This window comes from Ciconia boyciana, chromosome 5, assembly GCF_034638445.1.
Source record: "Ciconia boyciana chromosome 5, ASM3463844v1, whole genome shotgun sequence".
Lineage (NCBI taxonomy): Eukaryota > Metazoa > Chordata > Aves > Ciconiiformes > Ciconiidae > Ciconia > Ciconia boyciana.
Window position 1 is genome coordinate 37,224,240 of NC_132938.1, and position 20,767 is coordinate 37,245,006.

Consider the following 20,767-nt stretch of genomic DNA (forward strand, 5'->3'; position numbering starts at 1 on the left):
GCAAAAAAATGGAAACAAAGTCAAACTCAAATCTTGCAAGCTCTGGATGCACTGTACCCAATCCTGCAAACTCCTAAGCGTGCCGCATAACTGGAGCTTGTCCCACTGAAGTCATGTGCAAAGTTGAACGTTCATCCTCACAGCACTGAGCCCTCACTGAGAAACCTCACCACAGCCTAAATAAGACCACTTGTTTTATGCAATAAATCTCTGTCTTAGCTTCTATCTTGATCGAAATGATAAGTTAGTTACAGGTGAGAAGACACAAAGCAATCTAAGTAGCCAATTAATACAGGCACTGCAGCAGAAGAAAACTGTTTCAATAGGTTCAATGAGTGTGTATGTAGTATAGAAATTACAGCGTTAAATTTTATAAATTAATTTATGCCTAATACAGATGGAAAGTAATGCTTAAAATGAAATTGGGGGGAGGGAAGGGCTGCTTCATTTGAATGATTTTAAAATCATGAAGGGTGTTCTGCAGGGCCAGCGGTGGAGAAATTCCCACCACAGCAGAGACCTTCAGCTTCCTACAGGACTGCTCCTCTGAGGCCTTCAGCAAACTTACAAATGCAAATGACAGACCCTAATTCATTCATTCAGTCTCTCACCCCTGATGTTTCCTCTTCTGTCTCACTCATTACACCAGACTACTCGGGTGTCTCTAATCAGAGAAGCTGAACCTGTCAGGACATCACACAAAGTCTTTTTGTAGGGATCTTGATCTGGATGAGGGCATGTATTATGGATGGCACACCCTGTCATATATTAAGTACAGTAGAAAAAGACTGGGTTTGAACATCGTGAGCATACATTTGCGATTTTATCCACACGACTGCTCTCAGGGAGCTTTACAGTGGACTGAAAAGTGGTCATGAAAATGTAATTAAGCACTGATGTATGCGCAATCCCCACTAATTAGGCTGAGGGCAATCGGTGCAGAAACGTGTGATCAGCTAAACTTGTGCAACTCTGAGATTACCTTAGTTTCCCTTTGGTCATATTCCTGAATAAAAACCCCATCTAAAATCTCACTCCGATTCATACCACTCGGGATTTTGCAAGGTCGTGGAAGAGCCCGTCCTGAGTTGACCTCATTGGAAGACCTCACACAGGAGAAAGCCAGAAGTGCCAGACTTTAATTAAAGCACATTTGACTGGTAATTCCCACAATCCTTTTAATAAGGGCATTCAGCACAGAAATTAGTATTTCTTCTGGGTCTTTCTTTGTCATTAAAGGAAAAGCTGCCTTCCTAATTCGAAGAGGTAATAGAGGGCTGCCAGGCCAGCCTGTGCTTGCACATGGCAGTCTCTACCTGGCATCTCCGACGGGAGTCTCAAGCGAACTCAGGAGACTCTGGGCATGAATAACGAGCCCAGCCATGTGACAGCAGGTAGGAAAAGCACAGGCTGGAAGCAGAAAATGGGGTTTTGTGGCTCTACATACCGGTGAGGACAATAACGCCGGCAGCCAGGAGGTCTCCATGTGCGTCAGCCTCTCACTCCCTCCTCTCCCTCTCACCTACAGCAATGGCAGCGCCGAGATGGCCGCGGTGTACTATGAGCGCATCGACGTGGAAGGCCACCACTACGGCCCTTCATCCCAGCAGAGGAAGAATGCTTTGAAGGAGGTAGACAAAGCTTTGAGCAACATGATCGCTCTCATCAAGGTGAGTGGTGTCTGAAAACCCAGCTCCTGCGTGCATTTGGAAAAGACTTTTAAAACTGTTCTTTGTGGCATGGCCGAGAGCCTATTTAATGCCTGTTAATTGGATGCGTTGGCTGTAAACTTTTATTTCCCGAGAAACAGAGGCTACCGAGATCATGTGGAAGTCAAGGCACCATTCCCCTGATTTTTATTTTCGTCGATGGCGTTATAATCCTCCTAGTGGATTATTATACGGCCCAGAAATAGGCCGTGATAGGCCCAGAAAGCCATAAACCAATATCCGTGTTGCTCTGTTTAGAACTTGTGTTGCCAGCTGGGCTTTATAGTAGGCTAACGAATCAAAACTGCTTGCTTCCTAAGGTTTATGGAATCAGACAATTAACTTTTATAGTGATTTTTATGGCACCATTCAGAACTCTGTACTTTAAACTTTGTTTTAAAAAACATTATCTGAATGATTTTACAGTGAGAAGAGGAGGATACCAAGCTTTTGGGTAAATGTAAATTCTGTGAATATTTCTGACAATGATAAATGCACGTTGGAGTTTTTTATGTGTTTCAGTGAGGAGAGAAATATGTATTTCCAATTTCACTAAATTATAAAAGCTCTAATGCTAAGTGCTTGTGTTTGGGAGGGGAAGAGAGAAACACCCCTGCCACAGGTGGTACCATGACAAAGTTGTTCTTCCCCAGCCATTTTGGCCTACAGATGAAGAGCTGTTGGATAAAATCCTGTCTAAGACCAACTGGGACAACTGGTTTGTGGGACTGGGATGTAGCATCCAGTTATTTAGCAGAGGGATGGATTTATTTTGGAAAATCTCTCTTTGGCACTAACCTCTCAGACTCTCCCAGGGCAGCGAGAGTGGATGTCCACCATTATGGGTAGTGGCAAAGCACATTGCAGAGCATTTGCGGCCGTGCTCCGTCTGGCCAACTTCCACTAAATCAGTGGAGGTCAAATGGGGATTAAAATTTTCCAGCAGGCACAGACAGTGCGAAGCTCTTACCCGGCTGTAACAGCTGTCATGCACTCGCTTCACAGAGCAAGGGCCTTCAGCATGACGTCAACGTCCTCCTCTTCTCTGATCATGGCATGACGGACATCTCTTGGGCGGACAAAGTGATTGAGCTGAAAAACTATATCAATATGAGTGATACCATACAAATGAAGGACCGAGGTCCTGTTGTGAGCCTCTGGCCAGCTCCAGAGAAGCACGCGGAGGTAAGTACAGCGCATTCATATTTATTTAGTTTTGTGTTTCCTTGTTTTTTATGAGAATTGTGTCTTTTGTTTGCTCGTAACATCCAAGTCTCACTCTCAGAGATGTGTGTAAAAATTAGCCTGAGCCTCTTATCGGGAGTCAGACTTGGATCCTGTGACACTCTTGTGACGCTGGTTTCTGAAGGAAAGTCACACCAGGCAAAGTAAAAAGCATGAACTTCCACCATTATTTGTCACAGATATGTGCTTTCAAACCCCACCACTATGTGCTTCTGATAAATAGCTAAAAGATTTTAGCTCAAAATCCATGTTTATTATTTTATATATATATTAGTCAATTTAGTGACATTCTAGCTGAGATTTTCAAATTATCTGGAGCAGGTCAGGCATTAATATTCCAGTAATCTCCCATAAAGTTTGAGGAATTAACTCCATTAGACCAGAATTACAGAAAACAGGGTTTTTTACAATATTCTCCTTTGAAGGATTTTGATGAATAAGCACGTTGGATTGAATCAACCATAAAAGCCCAAGGCTAGAACTGAAGGATTTTGAGGGACAAATTAAAACAATACAGAAAAAAGTTTGGAAACCACTTGTAAAGAATGAAAATGCAGCATCTGTAACTAATAGACTAGTACATTATAGTTTAACCAGAAACCAATGCTTGAGAAGTCATTATTGGTGTCCTCAGAATATAGATGAGTGGATGTACAAAATGGGCAGTCCATGCTCCAGGTGAATACTTTTGGGTTTTATATTATATTTTAGCCGGTTCCAGTATATTGTAGCTTGTGCAATTTTTTGAAGAGAATGTTTGCTAATTTTTGCACCCAAACAGGCTCTGCAGGAATTGTATAGCTGTGACATTGTGAACATTTCAAATTAGTGCCAGAATTGAAAGTTGTCTTAGAGGCATGCGTAAGCAATTCACTCAAAGTCCCTGCAGGGGATCACAGCATTTATATATACTCTCCTTGGCCTTAACTCAGAGATCCTATTTTTGTAGACCAGACCTTCAAACAAGGGGAAGTATAAGTTGTGACTTCACGCAGACGTGGGGTTTCATCCAACAAAGCTCTTAAGTACATGCTTCTCTCTCATTAAACAGCCTAATATCCCTAAGGAGAATAAAGTACAATGCCTCGCACCATGGTTTTGTTTTCTTCCTTCATTTCTTTTTAGGACTTCTTCCTGGAGGGCCGCTTTTCTGAGCGAAATAAAGTTGATTTTCTGTTTCCCAATAGCCAGATTCCTCTATTCTTAATTCACTTGAAAGAGCCGTGTTTAGGAATTAGATCCTATCATAACGTAGTGGTTATCACCTTTAAGAGTTATCCCATTTTGAAGCACCAGAAGTACTGGTGAAAGGCCAGGACCACCCTCTAGTCCAGGCCATGGTGGGAGGGTCTGGCTGAGTCGTGCCATCACACCCTGGTGCCGACCATATCAATGCAAATCTCTTACGCACGTATACACACAAGGGGGACTTAGCTAAAAGGATCGTGAAGGACCTTTCATTCTTTGCAGAACTGAGCTATTTATTCCTGAAGATTATTTATATTTAAGCAAAGGAGTGATATGCAATTTAGGGACTCCAATAACCACCTTCTTTATGGCATATGAACATCTTCTTTAGGCATTTAAAATATTTTTCTGAATAATTTTGGATTTAACCACATTTGTGTGATTATATTCCAGACAGTATGATTAATATTAGTAAGCCACTTGTACGGCATTGTGCTGTAGGTATTGGCATTGGCTGATTAATCTCCCAGCATCCGTATGAAGCAGGTAACTAAGCACGATCAATCCCTTTGATAGGTATTGTCAATCCCTTTGATAGGGAAAGTCAATCCCTTTGATAGGATTGACTTTGACAATCCTTTGATAGGGATTGACTGGTTAAGTGTAAGAAGCACAGCTGAGGTGACGTTCATTGTTCACGCGAGAGCACAAAGAGGGAATGAGTGGCAGAGGCCAAAGGCAATATCCCTTTTCCGCATCTGTACCCAGTCCACATGGTGCCTTTGAGCATCTTTCACCACTTAGCTTACTGTCTCCTGTGATGGTTTGGTTTCTGCTGGTCTGTCTCTGCAGGTTGATATACTCACATGCATACATTTGTGAGTGCCTGTATTATAAATACATATAATACATGAATTCATGTGTTCCTATGTGTTTATGAGCCAAGTTTTCAGAACCTCCCAAACCACATAAGCAGGTTTTGCACAGCCGTCATCTTCGGACTGGCAAAGTCCCAGTTTGAACGTGCTGATGATTAGCCATTACAGGGGATTAGCCGTTTTACAAATTCAGGTGTTTCCATGTACCCATAGGTGCGTATATGCTCTTTACAGCCATATGGTGTCCTATCCTAATATTTGTTTTCTTTGCAGATATATCAAAAATTGAAAGCTGTGGAACACATGCATGTTTATAACATACAGGATATTCCAGACAGGTTTTTCTACAAAAAAGGAAAATTTGTGTCTCCTCTAACTCTCGTGGCTGAGAAAGGATGGTTCATAGTAGAGGTAAAGTATAGAAGCAAAAGACTTAGACATGAATGTGAAAAGGTGCAATATATGAAAACAGTAAGAAAAATGTACAATTCTATGCTGGGCATTGAGTTAAAATGTTACATCATTTACTTGGGCTGACTACAAAACTAATGTCAAATATTGCTGTGTGCTTAAAAGAGCCTAAAGGCATGGCAGCTGTGCTGAAGGCAGACAAAGTTAAATAGTCAAGACAGTTCCTTTTTCTGCATCATCATGAAGTAGGAGGAGTTTTTTCCAGTTCTGTTGCTTTACTCCTCTTCCCCCTGCCCACCTACCTTCATCTCGGACACCAAAAGAGCGTTTCCATTTCAAGACCTTACTATCCCTCCATTCAGCAGTACTTTGTGGCAACTGTTCCTTCTGCCTGGCTTCCCACCCACCAGACTCTGTCCTAAAAATGCCATTTCTCCCAAGCCCTCCAGTCTCAAAAGGGTCAGACTGGGGATTTACTCCTCAGAGATACCCAGTGCACACACTGAAATCTGAGAGCTTGTTAAGCAGAGAATCGATTAGACTCGCACATGCAGAGATTTTTCATACCAACTTACTTTGTTACTATAAATTGTTGTTGTTGTTATTATTTTGTACTTGTACCGCTGCTGAGCATCTCCACGTTACAGATATTAACTGCACCTCACCACAGCTCAGAGGGTGAGGCAACTTACATATCTTCTAAGTAGGTAAACTGAGGAGCAGTACTAAGTGATTTGCCCAAAGCCATACATTAAATCAGTAAGTTGGTGACAGAGCCAAGGAGCAATGGGTTTTTTCACTGTCCCAGCATAGTCATTGCCCATCATTGCCTTGCAGATTATTGTAACTCAGTTGAGCATCTTCTGTCATGACCCTGAGAGCTACTGCTCACCAGGCTTTGCTCAAGACGGTCCACACCACCACATTTCTCACTAGCCAACCTGACTTAGGATAATCATTTCTACAGCTGAATAAAAATGCACCTGTAAAAAAACCCAATTGCTTTTGAGTACGGATGGGTGAGCACTACATTTCTGGTTAAAAAAAAAATACAAAAAAGCCAGAGTTAAGATTCAGACATGTAAAGTAGGAATCTGAAACATTTTTGCCAAAATTATTTTTAAAAATTACAACTAAACTCTTTTGTACAGAAGTTCAACACAGAACGTTTTTACATATTCTGTAAAAAAGAAAATGCACTTTAAAAAAAATAGTTGAAACTCTGACAAACCTTAATAACAGTGCAGCAAACACTGCTGCTATGGTAATTATTTCTGTCTCTCTGCCCATTCCTTCCCATTGTTTCTGATTTTCAAGAATGTCCTCTTATTAATGCTGTCAGATTTTCCTTCTCCTCAGTACATTTTCATTATCTGTGAATGGGATGTGAAAATGAAAGTTTCCTGTCATATTTTTAAAGCAATAATTGAGCCTTCTATTATACTTCCTGCCCAAACCACTGAGGAGAGGATGTTCAGCTCTTCCCTATCATGCTCACGGGGTATTTTAACTCTCTGTTGGCTAGTGGATAGCTATAAGATGTTTGAAAAAGGGGATTTTTTTTGTTTGTTTGTTTTGGAGAGACAAAGGGGATGTATCTGGAAAGTTGTTGTTTTTCTCAGCAAGGAGCACAGGAACAAAAGCCCATCCACATTTCGGTTAAAGCAGGATGAGGAGGGATTTCACGCACCTCTGGCTGTATCAAAGCCGGTCTGCTAATATTATCTTGTTCCCTCCACATGAGCGCGTGGTCCCCATCCTTTGAGCAGAATTTCCCCCAGCTGCTCTCCTGCCTGCAACAACGGTGTCAGCCCTCAGGGCTGCGTGCTCACCCTACACCCATCCCAGTGTACTTTCCCCAAGTTTTAGGGAACAGTTGCTGTACAGCTCCTAAACATGCACATGCAGGGAAAAGGCCATCGTCAGCAGTCCCAGACACGCCTGCTTCATCTTTCAGGAGCAGCGCTAGCCCAGGCTTAGGCTGAGCGTGAAAAATTAATGTCTCGGTTGAGTCCTCTTTCCCATTTGGGCTTGCCAGGGCAGGCACGTTGGGGTGCTGCCAGCGCCCTGGCCCCAGAGAAGCCCCAGGGCTTTGTGGGGTTTGCTGTAAGGCAGAGACTGATGCTCTAGAAGGGCAGCACTGAGATGCTTGCACAGCCCTTTCCCTCAGACTACTGCTGTTAACAGCTCCGTTTCACAAGCTCTCACTTCAGCTGCAGTTGTAAAAGAAAGTAGTATGCTTTCTGACCCAACTAGCAGCAAAAAGAATGGAAGTGACTGTGCCTTTGACTGCACATCTAGCTGCGAGTAGGTATCTCCTGGTGCCTGGCTGGGTGATGGAAAGGCACACTACCTCCTGCATTTGACATTCCTGGGGAAGCATCTGAGTCCACGTCATTGGACAGGACCACGGAAGGGTGTAGCTTCAGCAAAGTCATGATACTGCCAAAGAAACACTGCAAATTAGATGTGACTTGGCTTGTCTGGAGCTGATGCTAACAAATGCTGTACAGGTTGCCTAATGGTGAGCAGCCCAGTGACAATTAGTCCCCGGGAACCACAGTAAGCAGAGCCACAGCATAAGGAAGTGCTATGGTAGGAAGAGGGGAAGGAGTCTATTTTCTCCTTGGCTTGCTCTGAGTGCTGACAGTGAAGTAGATGGGGACAAGGAAAGAGATTTAATTGTCAGCTAAAATTGTTTAATTATCTGGTACATCTGCTGACTATTACATACGAAGAAATGCAAGGGATACTCTGGGGGGTCTCCTGGAAAGCAGTTGGGAGAGCTGCACCTCATAACCAGAATCATTGCTGTCCTCAGTGCTCCTGCGCAAGGTCAATTTTCTTCTTGAGCAGAGGAGGAAAACAAAAATCAGGCAAAATAAATGTTTGTAAAAGCAAAGGGATCCTTGGTCAATCTGCTTTACCATCCGCAGGAGCTGTGGCACCACTCGCCCAGGGTGGGAATGTGGGAGACTCTGTTGGGGCATCTTCTGTGCTCCTGTGACGCAGCGTGAAGCCCGGACCTGGCCTCTTTAGGGAACTGCAGCTCCTTCTCTGTAACCATCAGATAAATTAATGCCAGGGGTCTAACGGGCTGTCAGCTGACGTTCTTCGTCTAAGTGAAATTCCTGCCATAGTTTTGGGGATATCTGGAGTGTCATGTCTGCTGCCATCCCTAGGGAGCATGGGACAAGAGAAACTCATGGAGAGGGTTGGTCCAGCATTTTGAACAGCCCCTAGGGACCGCTGCTGCCAAGTGGGCCAGGATATGGCACTACTGTAGGTAGTCTGGTAAGAGCTGTTAATACGGAGCAGGAGAAAATAAGGAAGGAATTTAAAAATATGAATTAAGTGCAATATGGGCAAGGAAAAACAAAAATTATGATGACGAATTATTAAAGCATGGACACTGAGCAAGGAGAGAAAACTGAGCGTGGTCTATGCCAGGGAGAAGGGGACCGTCTTAGGTCTGAGCCTGCGTTCCCTGGAAGGAACCTCATTGCTTTAATACTAAAACAAGCAGGGAGAAGAAATAATAATAATTAGAAAGTATATAGCAGCTGTGATATTTGTATTGTTTTGGCTGACTAGTCAAATGGAGCCAAAAATGGCTTCTTTTTCTATGGTGCCAATGGCATGTCGGGCAGAACAACACACCATCAAATCCATGGGAGTGCACGGCGCCGGGTGGGAGAACGGAGCTGCCAGCGTGCAGCAGGAGAGGGACCGTGTCACATACGGCTGTGACACTTTGTGCTCACAGCAGAGATTTAGATGAGTGAGAGGCAGAAAGTTGTCCTCCGCGCTCAGCCGGGAGATGGCTACTCACTGAGACGGCACAGCTGGGGGTCACCCCTCCTGGTGATGAGCCCCTGTGCAGCTGACGGCAGGGTGTGGGGGCCCGATGGGGTGGTACAGCACAAGGAGACACAGCGTGGCACACCACGGTCCCCCGTGGCACACCACGCGCAGCCCGGCAGGCGGGCACTAACTGCGCCCTGCTGTTGTCGCCCAGAGCAGGGACAAGCTGCCCTTCTGGGAGAATGGGACGGGGAGGAAGGAGGCCTGGCAGAATGGCTGGCACGGCTATGACAACGAGCTCATGGACATGAGAGGCTTCTTCCTCGCGTATGGGCCAGGTACAGTGCCACCGTCCCTGGTGTCCCCCTCCCCTCATAGCCCCATGGCCCCTGGCCCAGCATCCCTGCAGCCCTGGCGTGTCAGGACGCTGATGTGGCACTCTGCGACGCCCCAAAATTACAAATAGATGGCAGGATTTCCTCACCACGGCTGGACGCTGGGAAGGTTTCTAGCTTTGTATCTATTTTATAGCTGGAGAAACAGGGCAGAGAGATGTGAAGGGATTTGGTCAGCCCCTCTCCAACGTCCCAGCACAGTAACTCTATCCTTTTGCCCTATTTTCCAAGACTGGCCTAAATTTTTAATTCTATTTGAAACACGTGAATTCCCCTTATGTTGGTGGATTCAACCCACTAGTGCAGAGCACTTTCTTTGGGAAGGTTGCAGCATACCTCGCCCACCTGTCCGATGGGCGGACACGAAACCCCTGATTTCCACTTCATCAGTGGAAGACACTGCCGAGCACCAGGCTGCAACTGCAGACGGGAGCAAAAGCAAAGCAGAATGTGCAGTACAATTATGTCAGGCTATTAAATCTACCAAGCATACACAGTAAAGTAGCTCCTGTACTTAATAATTTAATTATTTTTTCTTTTTTAGTTTTTAGAATAAAATTGGAATAGAAGTAAAAATAATGAATTAAAACATTTGAAATGGTTTTTGCTGAGCTACGTTGCCCCACAGCGACCCGCGTTTCAGGAGCTGAGCCCCAAGCCGTACCGATGCCAACTCCTCTCTTTGCCTTTTCCCTGCAGATTTCCGATCCAACTTCCGAGCGCCTCCCATCAGATCCGTGGATGTTTACAACATCATGTGCAGCCTGGCAGGAATACAGCCGCTGCCCAACAATGGCTCCTGGTCCAGGGTGGAGTGCATGCTCCGAAACACGGCCCCCCTGGCACCGCTCCCCCTGTGCGGCAGCTGCGCCCTGGCACTAGCTCTGCTCTGCCTGATCTCCTTACTGTGATCCCCGAACAATGTTGGTCAGTGTCACCAGCAACTCCATCCTTCTTTTTTTTTTCGTAAGTTCTTCATTCGAATAACAACTTCATTAATAGAGTGCTGCCCCCCACTCCTCCATCGTGCTCCACCAGGCATGAATCTGACCCATCGTGCTTTTACAGCGGTTATAACATGAAGCCAGATTTTGTGCTGCTCTGAACACAGCCAGGATAGCTGGGGTCAGTACTCTGGATTCACAGCACTGGCAATGAGAGCAGAATCCTGGCTGGCTATCCACAGAATTTTCTGGTGGGTGCACGTGGAGATCTCCGAGCATCAAACACATCTTACCCCAGCATCTTTAACTGAGAAGCTCACCCTGGCTCCCAGTACGGAGAAGCTCAGGGGTGGTGACAGACCTCCGTGCGTTTAACTGGGTTCTTTCTGATTCACTCCTTCAACTCCAGCTCTGTCACCAGCAGAACCCCACCTTCTCCTTACAGTGCCAGCCAAGCCCTGTATATACTGAGCCGTTCTTCAAAAAGCCAAGTGCTTTGCCAAGTGACCATAATGCCAAGAGAGGTGGATCAGCAGGAGAGCAGTGAGAGCATCCTACTTCTCTCAGCCTTTCCTTCTGCATTTTCCCCAAAGTGAGCCCTGGCCCTGCACGCCTCCAAGGCTGGGCTTTCCTCACGGACCGCGGGGGGGAGGGGGGTGGGGGGCTGGGAAAGGGGAGAGCGATAGAAATCCTCCACCTCAAAACCAGGAGGAAAGTGAAATGGCATCTGGACACACAGGGGTCAGGAGAATGTAGGATGAGGAAGCCTGGCATTTAACAGTCTCTCTGCTTTTCCTGGTGGAGATAATACCATCTGCTCAGGTTTGGGGGTTTTGTACACAGCTGTGTTTCTGCAGGTTTTTCAACACTTACTGCTTTTCTACCAGCTCTTGCTCTCTACACCTCTGCCCAGTGAGCAGCATGTTCCCCTTTATTCTGCAGCAGGGAGAGAGATCTACACTGATGGATCTCCCACCCTCTCAGTTAATCCTGGCTAATATTTCCACCACAGGCTATCGAGCCCAAACACAGTTGTAACAGTAAAGTTAAATAGCAGGAGAGGATGGAGCTGTTGTCGGAGGTAATGCCTCTGAATGTTAACAGTCAAATGGATGAAAACGTCAACATGGCAGATATATTAAATCCCTGAAATATCCAATTTTGGCCCTACTCATTCACTCCAGCGCAGCCATGGATCCACCTTGGGGTGGTGTTCAACACAGGGCTGGCAGCAAAGCCAGCTGCCACCACGGTCTGTTAGCTCAGAAGATTAATTTCACTTAATTGTTAAATCATCTAGTTGTCACAGTCCTTGGTGTTACACACTGGGATGGATAGATGGATGGATGCTGTGGTGGGTCATTAGAGAGGTGTTCTTCTTACATCATTAAATTTCTACTGTGAAATAAGCTCATCTAAAACAGGGCTGTAAGGGTCTGATCCTGCAAAGTGTCCTTTCCTCTTCGGGAGGCTGTGCTTTCAGCAATGCCTTCGGGAGTGCTCAGCGCTTTTTCTGATATACCTCTGAACCAGGAGCTTTCCGTGACAAACTGCCTTTGGAAGGATTTAGGTCCCTCCCCATGCAAAATAAACATCTAGGACTTATTATTCCTGTGGATCCAGAAGCAAGCACGATCTGGGTATGTGTGGTACAGTGAGTTTAAGGGTGAATGATTACACTGTGGAAAAAAACCCCCACCAAATTAAACTTGACAAAAGACTTCTGTAATAGCTGTAAAGATTTATGTAATGTGTTTTTAAAGCTCAAGTGAACCATCAAATCAATTGGGGAAAAAAAGGGAGAAAATCAGTCTTTGTTATTAGACTGTTGAGTATAAAAGGCAATTTAGTGCTTTCGAAGCATTTGCAAGTAGCTATAAAACAAGCACCTATTGTTCAGAGTTCCCTGTTGCTCTTTAATGGACCAGGCTCAATGAATTCATTGGAGCACATTTTTAAAGTGAAAAAATCATCAGTATACAAGATAACCAAATGACTAAATTACCAAGTTTTGTTTGAAAATCAACAGGATAGATACAGTCAATACCTGCTAATCCCTCCATAGCCTGCCATTTTAACTCTTACAGTGAACAGAACCCAAGGTCCTCTTACAGAAGACAAGATCCTAAATGTAAGGCTATATTCAGATTCTCAGTTATACAAGCAGAAGTCGGAAATAACAAACCAGGTCCATCGAGTTGTTCCAGGGATGTGCCATGACAGACGAAACCAATGTTGATCCCTGGGAGTACTTTGTGTAGCTCATTTTTGTCAGTGTCCACATGCATATTTGCATAGGTGCAGAGTGAATTGTCTAACTGCAGTAGGATTTGTTTGACCTTAATGCAAGCATTGTGTGTATGGCAATACACCTCAAAAGATATTTGATCTGTAAAAGGGAAATTTGATGGCAGACCTACAAGAAGCTCATTAGCTTCAGGAGAACTACAGCTGATTATTTTTTGAGAAGTGCATCTTTCTTCCTCAGAAATGTTGTACTTCTGAATCTGTTCACATTCTCATTCAAAAATCAAGTGTCTTGACTCTCGCCTATTTTTCTGTATACTATGCAATGGAGGTGGGTGTATTTTAAAACCTATTTCTGAATGATGTTTTTATACAATGACTGATTGTGAATGAGTGAATAATTCTAAGAATGGTGTTAGAAAAAAAAATGCATCTTTTTGTAAATACTGTAAGATTTTTGGGAAGAAAAACAACCAAAAAAACCAAAAACCAAACCACCACTGCTGTAACACCTTGCCTTTCTTGTTTGATTGCTGCATCAAAGTGTGATAAACAGTGTTTGAAGCTTGTGCTGATTAATCATCAGAAAGATGAATGATAACATTGTTTAGAAATGGCAAAGTTGTCAGCATGTAAATTAGGGACATTAAATACATCACACAAGATACTGTAGCTTGTATACGCAGTCCTTTTTTCCAGCTGTATTTCAATAGTTAACCTTTTGAACATCCATCCAGGGACATGCAATTCACACTAGCAAAGGGACACGACAAACCATTTTGCTCTCCTGAGAGGTGAGCCTTGGATGCTCTCTGCAGACCCCTTCTCCAAGCCCACCTTGTTACCATCACATCAGCTGCTTGCACGGAAGTCAGGTGCATCGTCACAGATACCGGGGTTCAGTTAGTTCGGGCCTTCCAGAGCCCTCACGGTACACCCTGCTCCCCAGCACAGGGTGGTGCAAATGGCAACAAGACCGCAAAAACCAACACCGAGGGCCTCAAGGACAAGGGGCCCTACTCCTGCTTTAGGCTCCACAAATCAACAACGATGTTCATGGAACAGACTGATTTAATAGAAATACGTCTCCAAACCTCCTCAGTGGAATTTATCTTGTTTTCCTTACATTAACTGACCACAGGGGCAGGGAGGGGACGATGGAGGAGAAGCCAAGTCCGGGAAAGCAGCGCAGGTATACTAATGAGTCGTTTAATTCACAGTAGGACTACCTTTGAACTGGCAGCACTGCCAGGGTCTGGTCAGAGATGGTCCCTCCGTGTCCCATGAATATGGGTCCTGCGAAAAGGAGGGTGCTGAGGGACTGCCTGCATGGGGACAGTGTGGGAGTCAGTCTCAGTCAGCTCCCCGTAGCAGTGCCAAAAATGGCAATTTCCCACCTAAATAAGCTGAGTTTTTTTTAATCAATGAGCTCGGCGGCTGTGTAAGTGGCACAACTGGCCAGGGCTCGACGGATGAGCCCTCCAGCATCCCTCGGGATGCAGCCCGAGTTGCCCATACAGACTGCAGCCTCACTGAGTCACTTTTGTATCGGCCCAGACACTGGCCAGAGCCCTCCACAAATACCAGGACTTCACAACTAAGCGGTGAATTAAAGAGATTTTGTGGTCCTGGCCACTTTCCTTGTCTCCTAACTGCTCAGTAGAAGTCAAAACATCCGTCAGACGTTAAGCTCCACACCTCAGAGGGGGATGCAGACCAAATGAGCTCTGGGCACTGTGAAGTGAAAGGCATTGGAAAAGCTCCATGTAACATTTCCCCCTCCTCCTTTTCCCTGTAAGGCTGCGGCAAGAGGGCAGGCAGCTGCAAATCGAATGGGAATTTTTAAAGGAAACATGGCCTAATGAAGGGAAAAGCTTGAAAACCTGTATTTTAGCAAAATGAGTCTTTAATAGCTGTTTTGAAAGATAACTTTCACCTACATGGAAAAACGTTTTTTGTGTAGGTGCTGAAACACATTTATGTTAAAGGAAGGTTATTGTGGAGTGCTCCAAAACTAAGAACACTTCAAAATTACAGTTGACAGGACACGGTAATTCTCAAGCTTCATACAGATGTTTGTAGCTGTATAGATTATTCTGATAAAATCTGAATTATATGGAAGTCGCTATGGACTTGCACCTGCTATAACGTTATCCCAAATGCGGCAGCTCTGTATCAACGACACGGTTTCCGCTCTACCAGCCCGATTCACCACAAAATCACCACCAGCTGCCAGCAGACCTGCCCTGGTCTCTCCCCAGCCCTGCCTGGCGCCTGTTTGATGCCCCCCGCCCCGGTTCGAGGCGAAGGCCTGCGGCCGCACCGCCTCACCGCAGGGCCGCCTTTTTCCACGGCTGCTCCCGGCGTCCTGGCTGGCTGGGAAGTGTCACCCACTGGCGTGCAGGTAAGCTCCCGCTTCGGGGTGGAAGACAATCAGTCAGCAGCAGCAGCAGCACTGAAACAACAGCATTTTCTCTGCCGGCTCGGCGGGCTGAGGAGAGGCGGCGGCAGCGGCTCGGCCCTCGCTGGGGGAAAGGCCCTACAGGCCCCGGAAGCGGAGATCTCCCCACACGCTGCTTTTACGGCCTTGTTTGCCCCTTTTTGCGGTGTCGACGGCCAGCAAGGCGGTGGCTGCAACGGGTGCGGCCTCCTAAACCGCGGCTGGGTTTGCCGGGGCAGGAGGAGGAGCCCCCGTTCACGAGGGGGGGCTCCCGGCGGGGACCCCGCGGGCGGCCCCGGCCCCGGCCCCGGCCCCGGCCGGGCGTGCCCGGCCCGGCAGCGCCCCCTGCTGGCCGGCGCGGCGCAGGCAGCCGCAGGGCGCGGGGGGCCCGCGCCCACCCTCTGCCCGCAGCAGGGGAGGGGAGGACCCGCGGCCTTCCTGCCAAAACAGGGGGGGCTTGGGTAGGGGGGCTGGGGTGGGAGACAGCAGTACGTTTTAGACAGGAGGGTTGTAGCGAGCAAAGTAAGAATTGGGACTTTTCTTTCATTCTGTGTTTCTCATTGCAGTTTTTTACCTCTTTCTCCCCTTTAACTTTCTGTTACCCTTTGCTCTATGGCTGATTCCCCCTCCCGCAACACCAAGACCTCCCCACAAACCTGCTGCCTCCGTGTAGTTTGCTGAGCGAGCCTCCTGCCCTGCCCCCTGCCTGCTTCTGCCCTAATTTCACAGAATCACAGAATCGTGTAGGTTGGAAAAGACCTTTAAGATCATCGAGTCCAGCCGTAAACCTAACACTACCAAGACCACCACTACACCATGTTCATAAGCACCTCATCCAAACCTCTTTTAAATACCTCCAGGGATGGCGACTCAACCACTTCCCTGGGCAGCCTGTTCCAGTGCTTGATAACCCTTTCAGTGAAGTAAAATTTCCTAATATCCAGTCTAAACCTCCCCTGGCGCAACTTGAGGCCGTTTCGTCTCGTCCTATCACTTGTTACTTGGGAGAAGAGACCGACCCCCACCTCTCTACAACCTCCTTTCAGGTAGTTGTAGAGAGCAATAAGGTCTCCCCTCAGCCTCCTTTTCTCCAGGCTAAACAACCCCAGTTCCCTCAGCTGCTCCTCATAAGACTTGTGCTCTAGACCCTTCACCAGCTCCATTGCCCTTCTTTGGACACGCAAATTTTGGACATCCTCAATAGGAGGATGAGTGGCCTTGGAGAGACCTGGGTGTTTACGTGTCCCTTAATGATCCTTGACAGGAATCAGCTGGATATACTTCCAAATACAGATGACTTGGGCTGCATCTAGAGCTGCTTTTGTTGTTATTATAAGCCTGATCCCACTATGAAACAAAATCCGTGTGCAAAAGAGGGGAGCAGAGAGTGGCAGGGATGGGTGATGCAGCTCCTTGCTTTGTTGCTCGTTCTCACTTGCAGCTTCGCTCTAGGTTAAACGTGGCACCCTCCGGTTAGGCAGGCCCGGCAGTGCTGCTCAGGAGGACTCAGCCTTTATCAGCTCAGGGGGACTCTGATTAAAGCAATAAAAGACAGCAAGGAAACATCGAGGAGGGCTGAGGTGGGGGAGATGTGGTGCCCACCTCCCACGCCAGCACGGATCAGAGCTTAGCTGAGCTCCGGAGAGCAGCAGCAAACAAGGAATTTTAATATCAGCATTGTAGCAGCCTTCAGGAGCTGCCCCTGTGTCCCATGGGGACGCAGGCAGGCAGCCAGCCAACCCCCCAGACATCAGTATCTTCCACTGGGACCACGCGGGCATCTCCCGTGTGACCAATTTTCTGTGATTGTGGGAGTAGGCACTGGCAGTTCTTGAGCAGCCTTCTGTTGTTCTCAAGAAATTAATAATACGTTAAAACATTACTCAGCACTTATATATATCGCTTGGTGAATATTAATTAAGCCTCAAAATCAGCTGGAGACACTGGCATTGCTTCCTTGCTGGATAGAAAAAGGCAGGCCGAGGCGGCACCAGCCATTGCAAAGGCAGCGGAGCACAGGCAGGGTTTGTGGGGGATCAGCTGCAATCCCAGCCGAACGCCCGGCCGACCTGCTGCTCGCGCCGGGCTGCCTCCGCAGGAGGGCTCCCAGCCACTGCATCACATGTAAATGCATATAACCAAGCCACGTGTCCATAAAAGGCAGTTTTGGACCACTTTCTTCAGTGGTCCAATGTGCTGCTTATCCTACGGTGCTAAAACAACCAGTGCATTGGCAACGACTGTTTTGTGCTCCCCTATTCAAGGTTAGTTTTGCCCCTGCAAGCTCTGGCCATACAAGGTGACTCAGGAGGGGCCTGCTTCTGGTTTGTGAGAGGAGCCTCCCACCCTCTACATGACCCTGGGCAGAAGGAGGCTCTGGCAAATTAAAAATTAATTTTTTAAAAGTGCTTATTTGCCTGCCTATATATCCATCCATCCATCCATCCATCCATCCATCCATCCATCCATCCATCTTACCTGTAAATCCCTCTCTCCCTTGCTACCTCTTCCATGTCTTCTCTATATTGGTGGGGCTTTTGGGGGCAAGACTTTGTTTCTGTGTTTGCTAGAGTAGGTAGCACTGTGGTTTTCAGCTTGCAGCTCCCTGATTGTCCCCAAGGATCCCAGGAGTGGGAGAGGGGGTAACCCCGGCCGGCCACGTCCTGCGCCCCGCACACGTCTTGGCTGAGAAGATGCTGTAAGAGAGAGGGAAAGCACCCCTTGTCCAGCCATGGAGGGCTGCTCCGAGCATGGATTTAATAAGGAAATCACTTTGGGCTTAAAAATAAGGTTTTAAAGCAGCCTTCCCATAGCAGCTGTGAAGGAGCACAGAAAAAAAGCTTAATGTCTTTTAAGGTCGAGTTCAAGCACTTTGTGAGCTGGATCATGCAACCTGCTTGCCTACACCGCTGTGGGGGCTGGACAGGATGACCTGGAAGGTCCCCTCCTGCCCTAATCTCAAATGTTTCCTTAGAAGAACAGTTCCGACAAAGACAAATAACTTTTTTTATTTTCTCTAAACAGAATAAAATGGAGAGAGGCCTGAGCTTTCTGTTTGCATTTTGTACAGCCTCTTGCTGCAAGAACAAATGAGATGAGCAAACACAAGTCCCACTGACAAGAAGATATTTAATAGCCATGATGTGGGGAGCTTTCCAGCAAAATAAAGACCGTTTTATGCAGAAATAGATGAATGCAGCCTGTAAAGGCCCAGCAATTAATCACGCATTTGAAGAAACACAACACAGTCATAGAGGCTGAATTTTAAACGCTCGCTGCTCCGGTTTGGACAGTGACAAATTAAGGCCCATACAAAAGCAGGTGTGGCTCTTGAAGAAGCCCTCTGAGGCCAATTAAAAATGGGAAACCAGCTGGTAAGTGTGCAGATGTGACAGCTAGAGCAGCTTAAGAAATTAATACAAAGGAGGAGGATGGAGGAATTAATGGTGTAGGAGCTGAGGCGAATGAAAGAGGACCTGCTCTCCGAAGGGGGTTGCTCCGTGGCGGGTGAAGTGCCTCATCATGCGGGATGGGCAAAGCTGTGACAGCCACGCGTCCTTGCTGCCCTGGAGAGCTGCCCTGCGCCTGCCTCAGACGGGCTCCACGCAAGGCCCCGCTGAAGGACCCCACAAACCCACAGCATCTGCTGCCCCGCGCGTCCCGCAGCTTCCCCCGGTGCCCAGAGGAGAGCTGCGTTTGGGGATGTCTGACGCTGATGGCATGGGCACCTCTGAAAATGCCTGCGGTACCCCGTGATGGGAAAGGCAAGGGGCTGAGAGCGAGGGTGGATTTTCCCAAATCAGCTCCAACGAGAGCCACGTCTGCTCCAATCCAACAGGCAATCTCCGGCCAGGTTTCACATGCAGTGCTTCATCGTTCCCAATCAGTTCACAGTCTCCAGCATTCGCTGTTCTGAGTCAGTCAAGAAAATGGTTATTCTTCCCACTGAAAACACATGAAATAATTCAGATACAAGTCAAATTATGAAGGATTTGTAATTAGGGTTACCATCTAGGAATTGTTAGCAGATTTATAAACAGTGCCACGAGAACAAACTATGAATCAGTAGAAGCCGGAGCTTGTCATCCCGTTTGGAAAAGGATGCCACCATGATTATCATCACAATTTCTCCGTGCTGTTCCTCCCACATTTACCCCTACCCTGCCTCTCTCCACACATCCAGTGGGTGTGAGGTATCACCGGAGCAGCATTTTGTAGAAATTACCTTCTACCAAAGTGCAGGCTGGGGGACTGGTCCCGTTTGCCTCATCAAAGTCTGTTCTTCCAAAGTAATTTGTTGATACAAATCTCTTTCCTGCTGTGAATTATATGGATTTTTTCTCAGAAAAAGCTGTTGACACAGATCGCTATAGATGACTTGTTTGTTTTTTCTCTCCTCTTGTCCATAGGAAAGGATTGCTTCTGCTAATGTTAAGCTTTGGCATACAATAATCCTTCTGGGAAGCTGAGCATGACAGAGCTGCGTTCGAAGCTGCTGATAGCATGGGAGAGTGGACAAGGTCTTTACCAGTCTTATCCTCTAAATAAAAAGAAAAAATCTCTAGTGACGAGCTGCTCAGCCCCTTGCCTATTTCTGTGAAGCTGAGTATTTAAGCCACTTCTTTCTTGAAAAAAATCCCATTTTCATTGGCCCTATTTCCAGCATGGTGTTGATGAAGTATGGGAAATTTTTATGTAAAAGGAGTTCTCTTTCTGCGTCCACCCCCCCCACTAGCCTGGCTGTTTGTCACCAGCGTGGGTAGTGACAGCCCTAACAGTGCCGTCCTAGCCAACTTGCCAAATAATAAAGTAGGTGGGCAGCTTCACTGCGGGAAATAGCCTTTCACAGTGTCTTTATGCTCGAGCATAGGTAGTCATTGCAGCACAGAGACCCTGTTTGGCCTAATAGCTTTCACATTAAAAAATACATCCTAAGACTGAATAATTTCTCTTAGAACGAGCTCGGCATCCAGGGCCTCGGCCAGGGAGGAGGGCCCCAGCCGGCCAGTAACAAACCCGGCCCCAAAAAGCAGTCCTTGGCAAAAATCCTGCAAGGGTGGGAAGAAGGAGGCAACCAGAGCCATGAATGCAGCCTGAGGCTGTACTGAGCAGGCGAACAGCAGCTGCAGGGCAGAGATGATCTCAGCCAGTGCTTTTCTTCTGTTTGAAGGGACGGGAATGGGCTAATTTGGAGCTGGCAGTAAGTAACCAAAGAGAAGATACAAGATGAATCTTAAATAATGATCTGAAACTGTTCTGCATCCCCCCTCCAGTTCCCTGTGACATCCATGGCTAGAAACAGAGACGCCTCCGAGTGACGTTTAAAAGGTTTCATATACCAGTGCGGTAAATAGAGCCAGTGCCAAAACTTCCCTGCCTCTGAGAAGGGGCATGGGGAGAAGCAATTTCTCGTTGCTTATCCATCTCCCTCCTGTCATCTGTTGTGTCTGGAGGCTGCTGCCACGTGCAAACATCTGGGATGCATCATGGACCTTCTGCTGGAGAG

The 20,767-nt window shown here is 46.8% G+C and overlaps 1 protein-coding gene across 1 annotated transcript in view; it reads left to right on the forward strand.

Moving 5' to 3' along the window:
- The window catches only part of ENPP6 (ectonucleotide pyrophosphatase/phosphodiesterase 6), a 31,124-nt gene extending 20,583 nt beyond the window's left edge, over window positions 1-10,541 (forward strand). The window contains exons 4-8 of the mRNA XM_072862421.1: window positions 1,529-1,670; window positions 2,715-2,894; window positions 5,294-5,431; window positions 9,450-9,573; window positions 10,330-10,541. Of these exons, the coding sequence (XP_072718522.1) occupies window positions 1,529-1,670; window positions 2,715-2,894; window positions 5,294-5,431; window positions 9,450-9,573; window positions 10,330-10,541 (796 nt within the window). The remainder of the gene's footprint in view (window positions 1-1,528; window positions 1,671-2,714; window positions 2,895-5,293; window positions 5,432-9,449; window positions 9,574-10,329) is intronic.
- The last annotated feature ends 10,226 nt before the right edge of the window (window positions 10,542-20,767 follow it).